This window comes from Chlamydotis macqueenii, chromosome Z, assembly GCF_036417535.1.
Source record: "Chlamydotis macqueenii isolate bChlMac1 chromosome Z, bChlMac1.mat, whole genome shotgun sequence".
Lineage (NCBI taxonomy): Eukaryota > Metazoa > Chordata > Aves > Otidiformes > Otididae > Chlamydotis > Chlamydotis macqueenii.
In genome coordinates, this window is record NC_141593.1 from 28756764 (window position 1) to 28772370 (window position 15607).

Genomic DNA, 15607 nt, shown 5'->3' on the forward strand with positions numbered 1-15607 from the left:
AACTAGTAGTTTACATTTCTGCGTCAACTAATATTCAGATAACATGCAAACTGGCACGAGTCACAGCCATGGTGAATCTTTAGGAAGAATTTTTACAAAAATCCTTACTTTGTAGAAGAGAATGTTAATGAGTTTCTTCTCTAGTAGAGAATTGGATATGAAATTCCTGTCTGTTTCCTTCAATATCCTTCAATTCCTGTGGGTTTGCCTAAATCTGGTTTTGAACCTGGTAGTTCTTCATTCACTTAAAATAAGGAACCTATCCTATAACCCTGTTTAGTCAAACTTTACACCAGCTTCTTGAGCAACATCTAACTTAAATGCCTTACATACCATCAAATAAGTCATAATGCTTTCTGAACACTGATGAACAGATTTCCTATAACAGTGATTTTAATTTGAAATGCCTGTCAAACTAAAGAAATTTGTCTTTTGGCCTACTATTTGTTTTCTTTTGGTAGAACTTTTATCTGTGGTTTGTCTCAGAAGCTAAAACTATCTTATTTATTATTCATTTAATCCAAAGGTAAGAGAAAGTACGAAGGTGCTTTGTGCTGTGACTCAATCACTGGTTGTACTTACAGTCTGGTATTTTGTAGATTGGTCCTGTAGTGGATTGAGTGTGAAATAAGCTGAGTGTATTTTTGTTATAAGTTTCCTGGAAATTATTAAATTAATTTAGTGATTGTAGTCACACTCTTTTCTAATTACGTAGAGCAGCAATTACCAAAAGTATTGCTGCTGGGTAGAAATATTTTCAGCAATATAAATTATCTGAAATATTTATTTCATATCACTTTCTTTCTTTAATGTTTGATGCTGTTTATATATGATATTGATTTTTTTTTTTTTTTTAATACCAGTAATGGGTCTTCTAGAGCTAGTGAAAGCAAGTAAAAAGTCACTGCTGGACTGGAGTGATAATCGGAGGGTGTAGTCGAGATTTTTCCAAAGACATGCCTAAAGACATCTTCCATGTTCAGAATTGCATGTGTTATTACTGTTCCTGTTATCAATATATGTAACAGAAAAGAAAACATCTCTTCTCTAATTTGCTTTAGAAGTTATGCCATGGCTGTAAAGATGTGTCTGTTGCTCAGTCTTTTTGTTTTACTGATCTTCTCCTATTTTTCCTCCTTTTTCCACATGTCTCTACTATAAATTCCTGCTAATCTGTGTCACATTTTTTATGTGCCTTTTAGGTATTGGAGTTGGCATGCTGGTACGGGAATATGGCAAACTGTCTAAAGTGGATAAATTCTACTTTTCCTTTCCTGGGGAAGTGCTGATGAGAATGCTCAAACTCATCATTCTGCCGTTAATCATATCAAGTATGATCACAGGTATGACTGGAAATGTAATGGTAGCTGATGAGATTATCATTGTGGTTTAGCTTTCTTTAAAAAAGAAATAACCTTTAAAAACACTATATAATGAAACGTATGGATTGCATACATTTAGATTAAGATTTTCTCTGTATAATGAGAATGGGTTTGGAAGGATTAGCACCGTTATCTGGTAGTTAAGTTATAAAGAGCTGTGAGATAAAAACATACATGTGTATAGATTCTGGTTATCTCTTTCTGCCTGTTTTCAGGAGTGGGTTAAATGGTTGCAAATTGCAAGCCCAAAGCTGCAACTGTCCATTCTCAGGTACAGAGTTAGCTATTTTAAGTAGTCTCATGCTGCCATTTCACGAGAAAGGGAGAGCTGATCTCATAGCTTACTTCCATAAAAAGTAGAAATTCCTCACCTACACTTCCCTGGTCTTCGCAAATTCCCGTGAGGTACTTTGCATGAGCTCTAGCATTTGCTGAATCCTTCTGTGAGACCGTTCAGTTCACTGACATGACAGAAGACTATAAATTTGGAAAAAAAAAAAATTGTTTGGTATGCTTGGTTCAAAGGAGTTTTGGGGAAGTGCAAGAGAGTGGGGAGTCTGTGGCCAGGAAGGGGTTATGGATCGTGCTATGAAAGTGCTTTCAAGAATAGGATATTGAGTACAAACTCCCAGGATCCTCAGAGTTCATGGCCAAAAATATCACTGATTTCAGCAGTGCACCTCAGAGTAAGCCTATGATGGGAAGAGCCTAAGGGAAGCTGTAAAGGCCTTTGGGCATATCTGTAATGCAAAATGACAGCAACCCAGTGTTAGAATTGAAATAGAGAATGTCAAGTGCTGCAAGATGGAGACATCCAGAAAGGAAAGCTGCAAGAGGCAGAGTGAGAAATTGGAGCAGAAAATAGTCAATGGCTGTGTCCAAAGGACTGAAGTGAGATGAAACAGTTGTTAGTATGTAAAAGAAGAACAGAGAGAAGAACAAAAAGGGCTTGATGTTTTAATTAATAGACAGGACAGCAGCATTTTTATACAGAGGAGGAAATGAGACAGAAAGCAAAGGAAAACTGAACTCTACTTTTATCATATTGAACTTGAGTCTCTGACAGGAGATCCAGAAAGAGCTGCCAAGATAAGGCTAATATATTTCTTTTTTCAAACAAGCTTTTATTTGTGAGTGAAGTTGGGCCTCTGTCTTCAGAAATAAATTATATCATTAGGATAACCGTGAAATTAATTATTTATTAATTGTATCTCTGTCCAGCACTTGCAAGGGAAAACCAGAATCATACTGGTAAAAAATATTATGCTGCTATTTAATGTTTAACATTCTAGTATGAGTAAACTGCATTTGTAACTACTAACAGGAGCTAGAATTTTAAATATTACAGATTGCAGGAGTTAAATTCATATAGAGAGATTATAATAAGATGCTGTGATTCTGACCTTGGCATATCCAATTTACATAGAAAAGAAGGGCTTATTTTTTTCTACACTTCTATGTTAGGTTATTAGGCAAGAAAAAGGAAACAAGATTGATAAAGAATAGAAGCTACTTCAATAAAATATGTAGAGCTTTGCTGCTCTTGAAGACAAAAGCACTAGCTTTTGTGTGCAAGTAATGCTGAAATGTGTGTCAAGCAAATGAACCGGGCATGTCCGTGCATGATGGTTTTCAGTGTTCACCTGCATCCTTCTTCAGGATGTTGATGAGATATTTTACCTCTTCTAAAAGAAATATGGTAACCTTCCAAGCATCAGAAATGCACATTTGCATTGAATAAGTAGGCCTGGGTATAATCATAAAGCACACTGGTCATTTTTCCTCTTTCACACAGAGTCATACAGAATGGTTGAGACTGGAAATGACATCCTGAGACCATGTGGTCCAACCCCCCCACTCAAGCAGGGTCGGCTAGAGCAGGTTTCCCTGGACCATGTCCAGTCAGGTTTTAAATATCTTCAAGCACAGAGATGCCACAGACTCTGAAGGCAATGTGTTTGACCAGCCTCACAGAAAAACAGTGTGAAATTTCAGATGAAATTTCACGGGTTTTATTTTTTGCCTGTTGTTTCTTGTCTCTGGGCACCACTGGGAAGAGCCTGGCTCTATCTTTGTCATTCACAACTCTTAATTTTGTTCAGAGAATTAAAATTATCTAGAATTGTGCAGTGTGTTTCACAACATTTCTGCATACTGAGCAGACTAATCCCCTTTAATCACTTTTAGCCTTCTTTTTCTTGGACTGAGATTCACAGGGTATGTAATGGCAGTAAATGTTTGCAAATCTGTTATCTGTCCAGATTGCAACAGGACTTAGACTGGGGACAATTGTGCAGTTTCTTGGACATTTGTTCCCTTGTACTTGGGTACAAGTTGGGGAAACTCACATGTCCAGCCTGGAGCTAACTAATCAACACAGTGTGTGGCCTTCTTTCCTGTACCTAAGCCCTATGTTAGTAGCTAGTGTCAGGAGATCTGGACCTTACCCAACATCCCCAGCCCTCCAGATATTACCAAAGTGTCATGTCTCTGCTTCCCATCTCTCTTCAATCAGTCCTTCTACGGTGGGGTTACTTCAGACTGCTTATGTTATTAATTTTCAAACTACAAGCTACGGACTATGATGTGGAGGTCTTTCTTTAGGGCTAGAATGTTTTTTGTTAAAAAAATTCCCCTAAAAGCTGGCATCACGTGGCTGATTTCGGTGATTATGTTTCCAAGGTTAGCTATAAATGTCAGAAATCATAGCCATGTAGCAGTCATGTCTGTTCTGTTCTGCATCATGCTTTGAGTTAAAAGATGTGACACATAACACAGCAGGTCCAAGTCTCAGATCTTTGTTCTGATGACCTGATTTTATCAGTTATTCAACACCTGTTTTACATTCTATGATAACCTCTCCCTCATTTCTTATCTTTTCTCCCTGATGAAACATTAATAAAGCTTTTCTTTATGTTCCTGACCTTCCCTGCACTCCCAGTCTTCACGGGCAGCTCCAAAAAGGCTAGAACAGACACATGGGAGTTTCCTGGGTCATGAATTTGTGCAGGGTCAGCTTTGGGGAACACCAACATTCCTTGAAGCAATTGGTGAGGTATTTGTAGGTTTCACACAGCATACCTCAGGAAAAGTGAAAAAAAAAAAGACAGTATTTATTGCCTTTGTGAGGTCAGTTGTATGTGAGCTATAAATATGGTACCTGCCTTGTTTTGGATCTAATGATGCTCTAACCACTAGGTTTTCAGGACTATAGAAATAAACTCTTCAGGCTCCAGGGCCTGCTTTGATTACTGCTGCAGTACTGTCTGAAGCATCCTGCCAGTTCCACCTTTCCTAGTACCAACTGCACACTCTTTTATTTGCACTTCTTGCTTGTAGTACAAAGATAATGATTCTACAACAAATTTGGCTTATTCTAGCTGACAATGAGTTATTACAACTGCATGAGAGATAAAAATATCCTAGTAAAGTACCTAGGCCATGTGACTTTTCCCATTTGCAGATACAATTGGTTTCCCTGTGGAAAGAGGATGCTGAATCGTGGCTGATGGATGGGTATCTTGAATAGGTTATTTGTCTTTTTCCATTCTTCAAAATTAAAGTGTCAGTTTCCTACCTGGGATCTATGTTTGGGAAATTACTAGTTTGCTTTATCAAAGTGCCACTGGGTTTGGTGAAATGTACAAAATGAGAGACAAAAGAGTTGGAATGCAATGAGAAAACATCGAAGTAGAGTATTAATCAGATTGTTCTTACTTGTAATGTTTATCTTTGAAAGGCAGAACAGTTCATACTTAAACAACCTTTTTTTGTCCACTATATTAGTAATTGAAGTTAAAGCACGCTGAGACTGTGCCTGTGGTCAGGAGTAGACTTGCCAGTTCCATTAGATATAAAATGTTCACAGATTTTAAGTACTGTAGAGGAGCACAGGCAAAGCAATGGTGGGCGAACGAATCCGTTTACTATAGTATAGGGCTTCCACATCAATTTTCCTTTGGTATCACCTTTCCTGGGATGGCAGCTGCCTCAGCGGTTTCCATTTCTGCAAGTCCAAGAAGCACAGCTGCTGAGTGGTGCTCTGTGACTGAGGCATCCTTAAGAGGCCCTGTGCATCACCAGCAAGCATGCTAGTTTCCACTCCTTGGGGAATTCCTGATCTAGCTTAACACACTTCGAGACTGACTTTCGGGATATCTGCATATTCTCTTGCTTTTCTATGTTTCTGAAGTAGAAAGAACCTCTGAGAAAGCAGGTCCATTGTATAGTATTAGTAAACTAGTTACCTGGGCTCAGGCAGAAAATTCACCTTGTCCTTTGTATCATGTATGTCATGCAAAGGACAGAAAATGTTACACTACTATTAATGAGTTTTGCCTTCAGTTGTTCTAAGGGATGCTGGAGGTCCTGTCCCTGCTGTCCATGTGCAGTCATTGAGGCAAGGAGGACTGCAGAGTCATGGGCTATTAATGGACAAGGCTTTGTGCCCATCCTCTTTGAATTACTTCTGTCACAGTCATCTACTCCTTCCCCATCAATATCAGTTGACCTTATGCAACTGGGACAGCCTCTATATTATTTAAGGTTTTAAATTACAGTAATAAAACTTTGAAGTGCACTTCTGGTTCATGGAGCATGATTACCATGAGCTCTCAAGGGCGAAGAGCCCCAGCACAACAGCCATTCTGTGGCATTGGCAGTCACTGCCTCCTGTCCCAGCCATATCACTGGGGGGCTGCTGGTGATACCACTGTGGATGAGTCTGAGGTGAGTTAGTGTCTTCTGCTCTTCCGTTCTGGAGCTCAGGACATGAACAACAATTCCGCTATACGAAAGAGATTACATTCACTTTTTTTACTCCATTTTCCTGTATGTGGACATCATGATTGATTAAAAAGTGTAGTGTAATGTCAAAGTTTTCTTTTTAAGAGTCTGGAAGCTAAAACTTGTGCGCCTATATGTTTTACCAGCAGCAATTTTGAGAAAATTCAAGTACTTTCAGTACTCTAGGTTTTCTATATTCAGTCTATACACATTTTACCTGCAACGGTGCAGAGGCTCTATTTCTGCTACATCCACGAACTGAATCTGACTTCTGTTATGAATCTTACTAGCCTGTCCATCTTGGTAGATTGTGTCATCTTCCCTCCTGATAAGCTCTTATCATATTCCACCCAAGGAACATCATATCTCCTGAAAGGGCATTAACTTGAGATTATAAAATCTCTAAGAGCTTTCTAGAGGAAAATTAAAATTTTCCTACAAGTGATACTGTTTGCAATTAAGAGGAATGGAAGACTGTATTTGTACCTTATTTCTATGCATATAGTCCAATAAACTCTCTAGGGAAAGATCATAATACAGTACTGCACTGCTGCTTGTGCCAACTACCTATAGGACGGCACAACAGTCCCTTAGCAAATTGATATTCAGGGTCAGAAATTTTTCTTTACATCTTACCTGGAATTCCTTCCATTCTATAATTATTTCATCCCCATCATTGCCGTAAGCTATTGATGTCCCATTTATTCCTCCCTTTCTGTCTGGTAATGAGCGGTTATTGTTCATTACAGCTAATCCTAAATCATCCAAGACATCCCCTTTCACTGTTTGAAATATCCTTTATAGCTATTATTGCAGTCCGTGCTTTAGTGTGTTCATAGAATCATAGAATAATTTGGATTGGAAGGGACCTTTAAAGGTCATCTAGTCCAACCCCCCTGCAAGGAGCAGGGACATCTCTAGATCAGGTTGCTCAGAGCCTCATCCAGCCTGGTCTTGAATGTTTCCAGGGGTGGAGCATCCACTACCTCTCTGGGCAACCTGTTCCAGTGTTCCACCACCCTCATTGTAAAAAATTTCTTCCTTCTATCTAGTCTAAATCTACCTTCTTCTGTTTTAAAACCATTACCACTCATCCTGTCACAACAGGCCCTGCTAAAGAGTTTCTCCCCTTCTTTCCTGTAGGCCCCTTTTAGGTATTGGAAGACCTAAGGTCTCCCTGGAGCCTTCTCTTCTCCAGACTCTCTCAGCCTGTCCTCATAGGAGAGGTGCTCCAGCCCTCTGATCATCTTTGTGGCCCTCCTCTGGACTGGTTCAAACAGGCCTGTGTCCTTCTTATGTTGGGGGCTCCAGAACTGGACGCAGCACTGCAGGTGGCGTCTCACGAGAGTGGAACAGAGAGGCAGAATCCCTTCCCTTGACCTGCTGGCCACACTTCTTTTGATGCAGTCCAGGATCTGGTTGGCTTTCTGGACTGCAAGCATGCATTGCTGGCTCATGGTTTCTTGTCCACCAGCACCTCCAGGTCCTTCTCCTTAGGACTGCTTTCAATCCATTCTTCGCCCCAACTGTATTTGTGCTTGGGATTGCCCTAACCCATGGACCTTGCACTTGGCCTTTTTGAACTTCATAAGGTTCTCACAGGCTCATCTCTCTAGCCTTTCAGGATTCCTCTGGATGGCATCTCTTCCCTCCAGCGTGTTGACGGCACCACACAGCTTGGTGTCAGTGGCAAACTTGCTGAGGGTGCACTCTATCCCACTGTCCATGTCACCGACAAAGATGTTAAATAGGGCTGGTCCCAATACCAACCCCTGAGGAATGTCACTCTTCACTGATCTCCACTTGGACATCGAAACCTTTGGGTGTGGCTATCCAGCACTAAGTGGTCCACCCGTCACATCCATGTCTCTTCAGTTGAGAGACAAGGATGTTGTGCAGGACAGTGTCAAATGCTTTGCACAAGTCCAGGTAGATGACATCAGTTGCTCTTCCTTTATCCACCAATGCTGTATCTCTGTCACAGAAGGCCACCAAATTGGTCAGGCACAATTTGCCCTCAGTGAAGCCACGTTGGCCGTCATCAATCACCTCCTTATTTTCCATGTGCCTTAGCATGGTTTCCAGGAGAATCTGCCCCATGACTTTGCCAGGCACAGAGGTGAGACTGACTGGCCTGTAGTTCCTCACGTCTTCCTTGTATCCCTTTTTAAAAATGAGGGTTATGTTTCCACTTTTCCAGTCAATGGGAACCTCACCAAACTGCCACAACTTCTCAAATGCGATGGACAGCAGCTCAGCAACTTCACCCACCGGTTCCCTCAGGATGAACAGATGCATCTCTTTAGGTCCCATGGACTTGTTTACCTTCAGGTTCCTTAGATGTTCCCGAATCTGCTCTTCTTCTACAGAGGGCAGTTCCTCAACTTGTCACTTGAGATGAAGACAATTTACTAGGATAGCAAAGGAAGATAATAATAATAACAAAGTATAGGGGTAATAAGATATACAAAATGAACTATGCACAATTTCTCACCACCTGATAACCAATACAGCCCGTCCTGAGCAGCAGTCATGGGAATGAAACCAAAAAGCAATCCCGGAACAATCCCAAGCAGTGAAAGAAGAAGCAAGAGAGCTACCCACCAACCAACCCCCACTTATATACTGAGCATGATGTCTACAGCATAGAATACTATCTTTGCCCAGTTTGGGTTAGCTGTAGTGGCTATACACTTCCCAGCTTCCTGCACCTGCACATTAGTGAAAATCTGGGAAGCTGGGAAAAGTCCTTGGTCTCTTTTAGCAACCACTAATACATCAGTATATTACCAACATTTTTCACATACCAAATCCCATACTAAATCCAGAACACAGCAGTTACTGGGGAAAAAAAATTCTAAGTGGTCACTTGCCTCTCAGAAAGGTTGCTGTTATAACTTGACCACCAGCGCTACAATGATCAGAGGGTTAAATGAGGATGGTCAGTATGACCTAAATGGCAGTCCAAAACACCAATTTAGAATGATGAGGTCGTAACACACAATGAGATGCAGTTGAAATTTTGATACTGCTTGTGTCTTAAATTAGAAACACTCCCAGCTCAATCTTTTAAAGCCAAGTAACTTCATGCATTTCAGACAGCCATCCATTTATCAAGGGCACTGTGTCTGCACTGCTTCATTCTTTTTTTTTTCCCCTAGTATTTTTCAAAGAGTAAATCTTATATTTTTGCAAAAACAGATAACATAGTGCACCCCTGGCAGTAAAACAACACTTCTATTTTTATATAAAACGTTGTAGTCACCTTAGAAGGATTGCTTACTGAAATTCTCTGTATGATTTTAAGATTCTCCTACATTTTTCTATTTTCATATATTTGTTGCAACATTTTGTAAAAAATTTTTAAGTAGACCTGACTGTCCTGGATGTCCATCTTATCAGTTCTATGACCTAGTGACTGCAAATTGCAGCCAAAAGAGCCAAGATGGGAAGAATTAAAACCCATATGCTTCAGAGAGATTGAGAATTCTTTAGTGATTCCTCTAGCCTCTGCAGAAATTGCTCATTTAAAGCAATAAGGCAGATGGCAGTTTGGAGCAGTTTAGAACTGCATTTTCTCTGTGAATCAACACCTTAGTCATAGATGAGAAGGTCTAAAAGCCATAGCATTCTACTCTTCAGGAACTTCTGTTGCTATATTTTTGTTACAATACTGAATTAGATACCAGAACCCTGAGAGAATTGTGTACAGTTGATGTGCACCGTACTTCAGCTATTTCTTCTCAGAAATGTGATCAGCTCTTAAAACTAATTGAGAAAGCTGCAATGTGGCTGGCAGTTGTGTGGACATGGAAGGCCCTTGGGCCAGACTCTTCCCCCTGGCACTGAGTCACACTTAAGGAGAAGAGCCAGCCACCAGTGCTAGGAGCTGGCTAAGTGGCATCAATCTTTGTATAGAGAAAACTCGTTTCTTGATTATAGAGTGTGGCAGTGCTGGCAAAGGGAGGTAAGCAGCCCAGTCTTTTGCTGATTATATTTAATGATCAATTTATCACACAGATTATGTGAAAAGAGAGAAGAAACAGATCTTTCTGATCTCCAGAAGCTTTGAGAACAGCTAAGAATTACTGCAGGTGATGCACTTGGTAATGACACTTAAATTTGTAGAGCAGCAAAAAAAAAAATCCAAGGTGCCTAGATAGGATTGTTGCTGCTGAACAGAGTCAATCACAGCACCAAATTGTAGATGTAGTCTCTCATAATGTATTGAAAAAGAACACCTGGAAGCATAAATCCTTGTGCTCTGTTGGGGCACCTCTATAGAGTGGTATGACAAAATCGAAGGATGTAGGTGTTATCCCCTAGGGAACCAGTAAAAGGATAATCACTGGAAGACAGAAGAGCCGTGTGATTGTTTCCAGTCCTCAATGCAAACCTTTTGTTGTAGTTCGGCCCCAGTCAGGACTAGACTACGCACTCTCTCTCTCACTGCCCCCACCCTCCGAGAGAATAGGGAGAGATAATATAAGGAAAAACAGCTCGAGGTTTGAGATAAGAACAGGGAGAAAATCCTTAAAATTACCGTTATGGGCAAAACAGGCCCAACTTGGGGAAAAACTATTCATTTATTACTAAAAACAAAGCAGGATAATGAGACAGAGAACAAAATAACCTCCCCTCACCCCTCCCTCTTCCTGAGCTTAACATTATCTCTACCACCTTTCCCCCGCCGAGCGGCACAGGGAGGAAGAGGAGAGAATGGAGGTTATGGTCAGTTCATCACACGTCACTTCACGCCACTGCTTCCTCCTCAAGGAAAAACTCCTCACATTGCTCCCCTGCTCCAGCATGGGGTTCCTCCCACAGGCTACAGTCCTTTGTGAAACTGCTCTGGTGTGGGTCATCTCTTCCAAGGGGTGCAGTCCCTCTAGAACAGCTGTCCCAGCGGCCCCTCCATGGGCCACAGCAGCCTTCAGGCATCCACCTCTCCTGGTACGGGGTCCTTCACGAGCTCCGAGTGGATCTCTGCTCCTCCGTGGACCTCCATGGGCTGCAGGGGGACAGCCAGCCTGACCATGCTCATTCCCCATGCAGGGGAATCTCGGCCAGAAGCAGCATTACTCCTCCCTCTCCTTCTTCACTGACCTTGGTGTCTGCAGCCGTTCCACTCACAAAAAAATTCTTCACAGTTGTCAGGCAGCTTCTCTTCACATCTCATCTGCTCTCCATTTCTTGCAGCTGGGCTGGGCCAAGTTGGGCCCAGTCGGCCACCCAGCGGGAGGCCAGAGGGTGAGGCCTCCCCCTCTCTGCCCTCGCTCAACATCTTATATCTTCTCTCTTTTTTTTTCTGCTTTTCCCCTTCTTAAATACATTATCGCAGAGGCATTGTCAGGAAACATTCTGCTACCAATTGGCTCGGTCTTGGCCAGCAGCGGGTCCGCCCTAGGCCCAGCCGAGTCCACTGAACAAAGGGGAGCAACTTCTACAGCTTCTTAAAGAAGCTACAACCGTGGCCCCCCTCACTAAATAAAATCAGAACACCTTTTCACTTGCAGAGCTCATGAGACCACAGGATTAATGAAACACGGGGCACAACTCCAGAATTACAGTGTTACATCTCATGCCAAAGCCATATGGACATGTGTGCATTCGTACAGGCCTCCAAAGAGAAAACTGATACAAACCACACAACACAGTGCTGTATCACCTTGTACAAAGAGCATTTTGTTTACTTGACTTTTAATCATGTTGGGCACTGATTTGCTTGTTTCAGTTTAAAATACTTATCCCAACTAAACTCATCCCAGAGGGCAAAAAAAAAAAAACATTCTATCATTCATGCATCACACAGTTTCAGTTTTTGACCAGGATTGGTACCTGTGGAACAGAGCAAGTATTCTGCCCTGGAGAGTAGATCTCTCAAGTGCTGGTAATTTTTCTGTGATGATAGCAACTGCAGTCAGTCACTTGGCTATCTACTCCGTGCTGTAAAAATGTAGTTCTGTAAGGCATTTTGTTAGGAGGTTCCCAAATGTAGATATCAGCATAAAATTTATATTTTATGTGGGAAATATAAGTAATTCCAGCAGGTGGGAACAAAATAGGAGGAGGAGCTAATGGAGTAGTAACCTTTCAACATCTTTGAACGTTTTATTAAGGCACTGCGGGTGGCTCCCTCTCCTGCACTCCATTAAATAAAAGGAAAAGATTAACATTAATGAGTACTTGATTTTTTTTTGCCTGACTTTATAGGTTGCTCCTTAGAAACTGCCATCAGCTCTTAAGTATGCGTTAATGGCCAGCTTCAGAGAAAGATAGAGAAGTTTTATAATCTCCAGATGCAGAATAATTTAATGTCTCAGAGGTTCCAGTCTAATCTAGTAGCTCGATATTGCTGTAAACTGAAATATCTAGTTTCTTTATCTTTCATGTTATAGTCACTGTTGTGATTTGGGGTATTTCTACAACCTCTGTACAGGTTCAATACCTCTGTTTCCTATTAGCTCTTGGCCTTAGCAACACTCAAAGACAACACAGTCTGCAATCTAGTTACACAGGTAGTGAAAGATATTTCCTTACAACTAGTTTGATGTTGCTGCATGGAAATGTAGCTTGTTGGTAGCACTTTCCACAGCTCCTGTGTCAGGAGAAGACAATAGGAATTCCCTATTTTCTGAATAAATACCTCGGACACAGTGAACGTGACGCATGTTGCTCTAAGCCTACGGTACTTACATGATGCAGAGATACGTAATTACACTGCTCCACAGCAGTTTCGCTGTCACACTGATGCAGGGTTTGAAAGATTCAACTGGATTTTTACTCAACAAAAACCTGTGGGTATTTCAAATTTCAGAGGCCATTTGGGAATGGCAGACAGGTCTAGTTTGTGACTATGAATGTGTTTGAATGGTTTACCTGACTCAAATAGCTGCAGAGTTTTTTGGTTTTTTTTTTTTTTATTAACTACCTGGGTTTTTTTACCTGTAAAATTATGCTTTATCTGTATTCCCAAAGATCTGAGTAACTGTTTTTGAAAACCACAAGGGAAATCATTGGGAATCTTAATACATTTACTAGGAAACAATAATAAAACTGTAGACCAACCTGGAAGCAGTGAAAAGAGATTGACTGTTGACAACTGGGCAAAGACACTTCTGTTTTTAATGGGAGTGGAGTTGTCATTAGCAGTAGAAGAGAGGACAAAGAAAGAGAAAACTTTAGGACTGGTTTGTGTTCAGATTCCTCCAAAGCAACCTTTCTAAGCAGCAAAGAAAAATAAGTGATTATCACAAAAAGTTTAGAAAATCAATTTCCTGGATTTGCATGAAGCTTCAACAGCCTCAGTACCATTGACACATATATTTCAATGATTTTTCAAGACTTCATTGTAACTTTTGCAGCACTTTCAAAGTTATAGCTTTGTTTAGGAACGTTCTCTGTTCCTGTGTGACACCAAAATGGAAAAAAAAAAGTTACTCTTGTCAGAAAGAAATTAGACAAGTAAATGTTGTTTTTTCATGAAGTTGCAACCTTGTGTTATATTGAAGTGTCTTTTTTTTTAAATACATGAGAAACTGTAAGAATTATTTCTGTAACACCATGTTTAATATTTAGGCTCAACTTTGTTTAAATCAGACTCTTCCTTTAGGTAAAGTAGCTTTATACAGTAGCATTGCAGCGAAGCAGCTCTAAATATGTACAACAAAACACGGTTATGAAAGACATTTCAGACTTCAAAAGTTGCAAATGACTGAGGACGCTATTGTCCAGTTTTAACAGGACTCTTGGTTTGATGCGCTTAACCAGGTAGACACAGGTTCTGAAGTAAAAGTCGGAGAGGCTCTGTGTTTTTCTCTGACTTTAGCAACACAGTGTATTCCATGTGCAAAAATCAGTAGTTGAAGACAACACAGAATTACACTGGTCAGTTGTAATAATTCAATTTTTCCACTTCTGATTTTTTTGCAAATTTCACAATATTGTCCTCCTTTCTGGTTATTTTTTAAGAGGAAAGTCCTGGAAATCCTCTAGTAATAGAGTATGTTGGTTTTGTTTAGGGAGGGGGGGGCTATGGTGACAGCTTCTGCAAGAAGCAGCTAGAAGTTTCCCCTTTGTTCAGTGGACTCAGCGGGGCCTAGGGCGGACCCGCTGCTGGCCAAGGCCGAGCAAATTGGTGACAGAATGTTCAGTGATAATGCCTCTGCAATAACGTATTTAAGAAGGGGAAAAATAAAAAAAAATTAAAAATAAAAAGAAGAAGAAGTGATGAAGCAGAAGTAGGGGGCACAGAGGGGGAGGCGCGAGCCTTGTGGGCCTTGCGGCCCTCACCCTTTGGCCTCCCACCAGCTGGCCAACTGGGCCTAATCTGGCCTGGCACAGCCAAGAGAAGTGAAGAGAGGAGATGTGAAGAGAACCTGAGAGGCGTCTGCCTGAGACAATAGTGAAAAATTTCTTGTGAGAGGAATGGCAGCAGACGCCAAGGTCAGTGAAGAAGGAGTAATGCTGCTCCTGGCCAAGATTCCCATGCATGCTGTGGTGCAGCCCATGGAGGCCCACGGAGGAGCAGAGATCCACCTGCAGCCTGTGGAGGACCCCACGTTAAGGCAGGCGGGTGCCTGAAGGAGGCTGTGGCCCATGGAGGGCCCGCTGGGGCAGCCGTTCCTGAGGGACTGCACCCCTTGGAAGAGATGACCCACACCAGAGCAGTTTCACAAAGGACTGTAGCCCGTCGGAGGGACCTTACGCTGGAGCAGGGGAGGAATGTGAGGAGTTCTTCCCCCAGGAAGGAAAGAGCAGCGGAAAACGACATGTGATGAACTGACCATAACCCCCATTCCCTAGTCCCCCTCTGTGCCACTTGGGGGGTGAGGGGCAAGGAGGTAGAGATAACTGAAATTAAGTGAAGCCCAGGAAGAGAGGAGGGATGAGGGGAAGTTGTCTTTGTTCTCTTCCTCATTATCCTGCTTTGATTTTATTATTAATAAATTGAAATAGTTTTTCTCAAGTTGAGTCTGTTTTGCCCATAATGGTAACTTCAATGATCTCTTCCCTTCCTTATCTCAAACTTTGAACCTTTTTGTTATATTATCTCTCCCTGTTTCCTCAGAGGGTGGGGGGAGTGAGTGAGAGACTGCGTAGCTTGGTCCTGAGCAGGGCTAAACTATGACATAGAGCAAAAATAACAGCTATAAAAACAAAATAAAATCAAATTGGTAGGCTTCCTGGCAATATGCCCCAAAAGATTCAGGTAAAAAAAGACCATATACAAAAATTTTTAAAAGTTATTGCAGTGTGAGGAACAGCTGGATTAGAGTTTTCCTTTTTTGTCCCCAGCATTTAAAATAGAATGTCTATGTATCTTAATGGAAGCATAATCCTGAATGCAGTTTTGTTTCAGAGTACAGCATTTTTTAAAAAAAAACCACCTCCGCACCTGTCATCCTCAGCATACTCGTATTTACTCAGTCATGTCTGCC

At 41.4% G+C, this 15607-nt stretch overlaps 1 protein-coding gene across 2 annotated transcripts in view; it reads left to right on the forward strand.

Moving 5' to 3' along the window:
• SLC1A1 (solute carrier family 1 member 1) overlaps window positions 1-15607 on the forward strand; it is a 53166-nt gene that overhangs the window by 13675 nt on the left and 23884 nt on the right. For both annotated transcript variants that reach the window (XM_086770019.1, XM_086770020.1), the window contains one exon: window positions 1203-1343. In XM_086770019.1, coding sequence (XP_086626145.1) covers window positions 1203-1343 — 141 coding nt within the window. The remainder of the gene's footprint in view (window positions 1-1202; window positions 1344-15607) is intronic.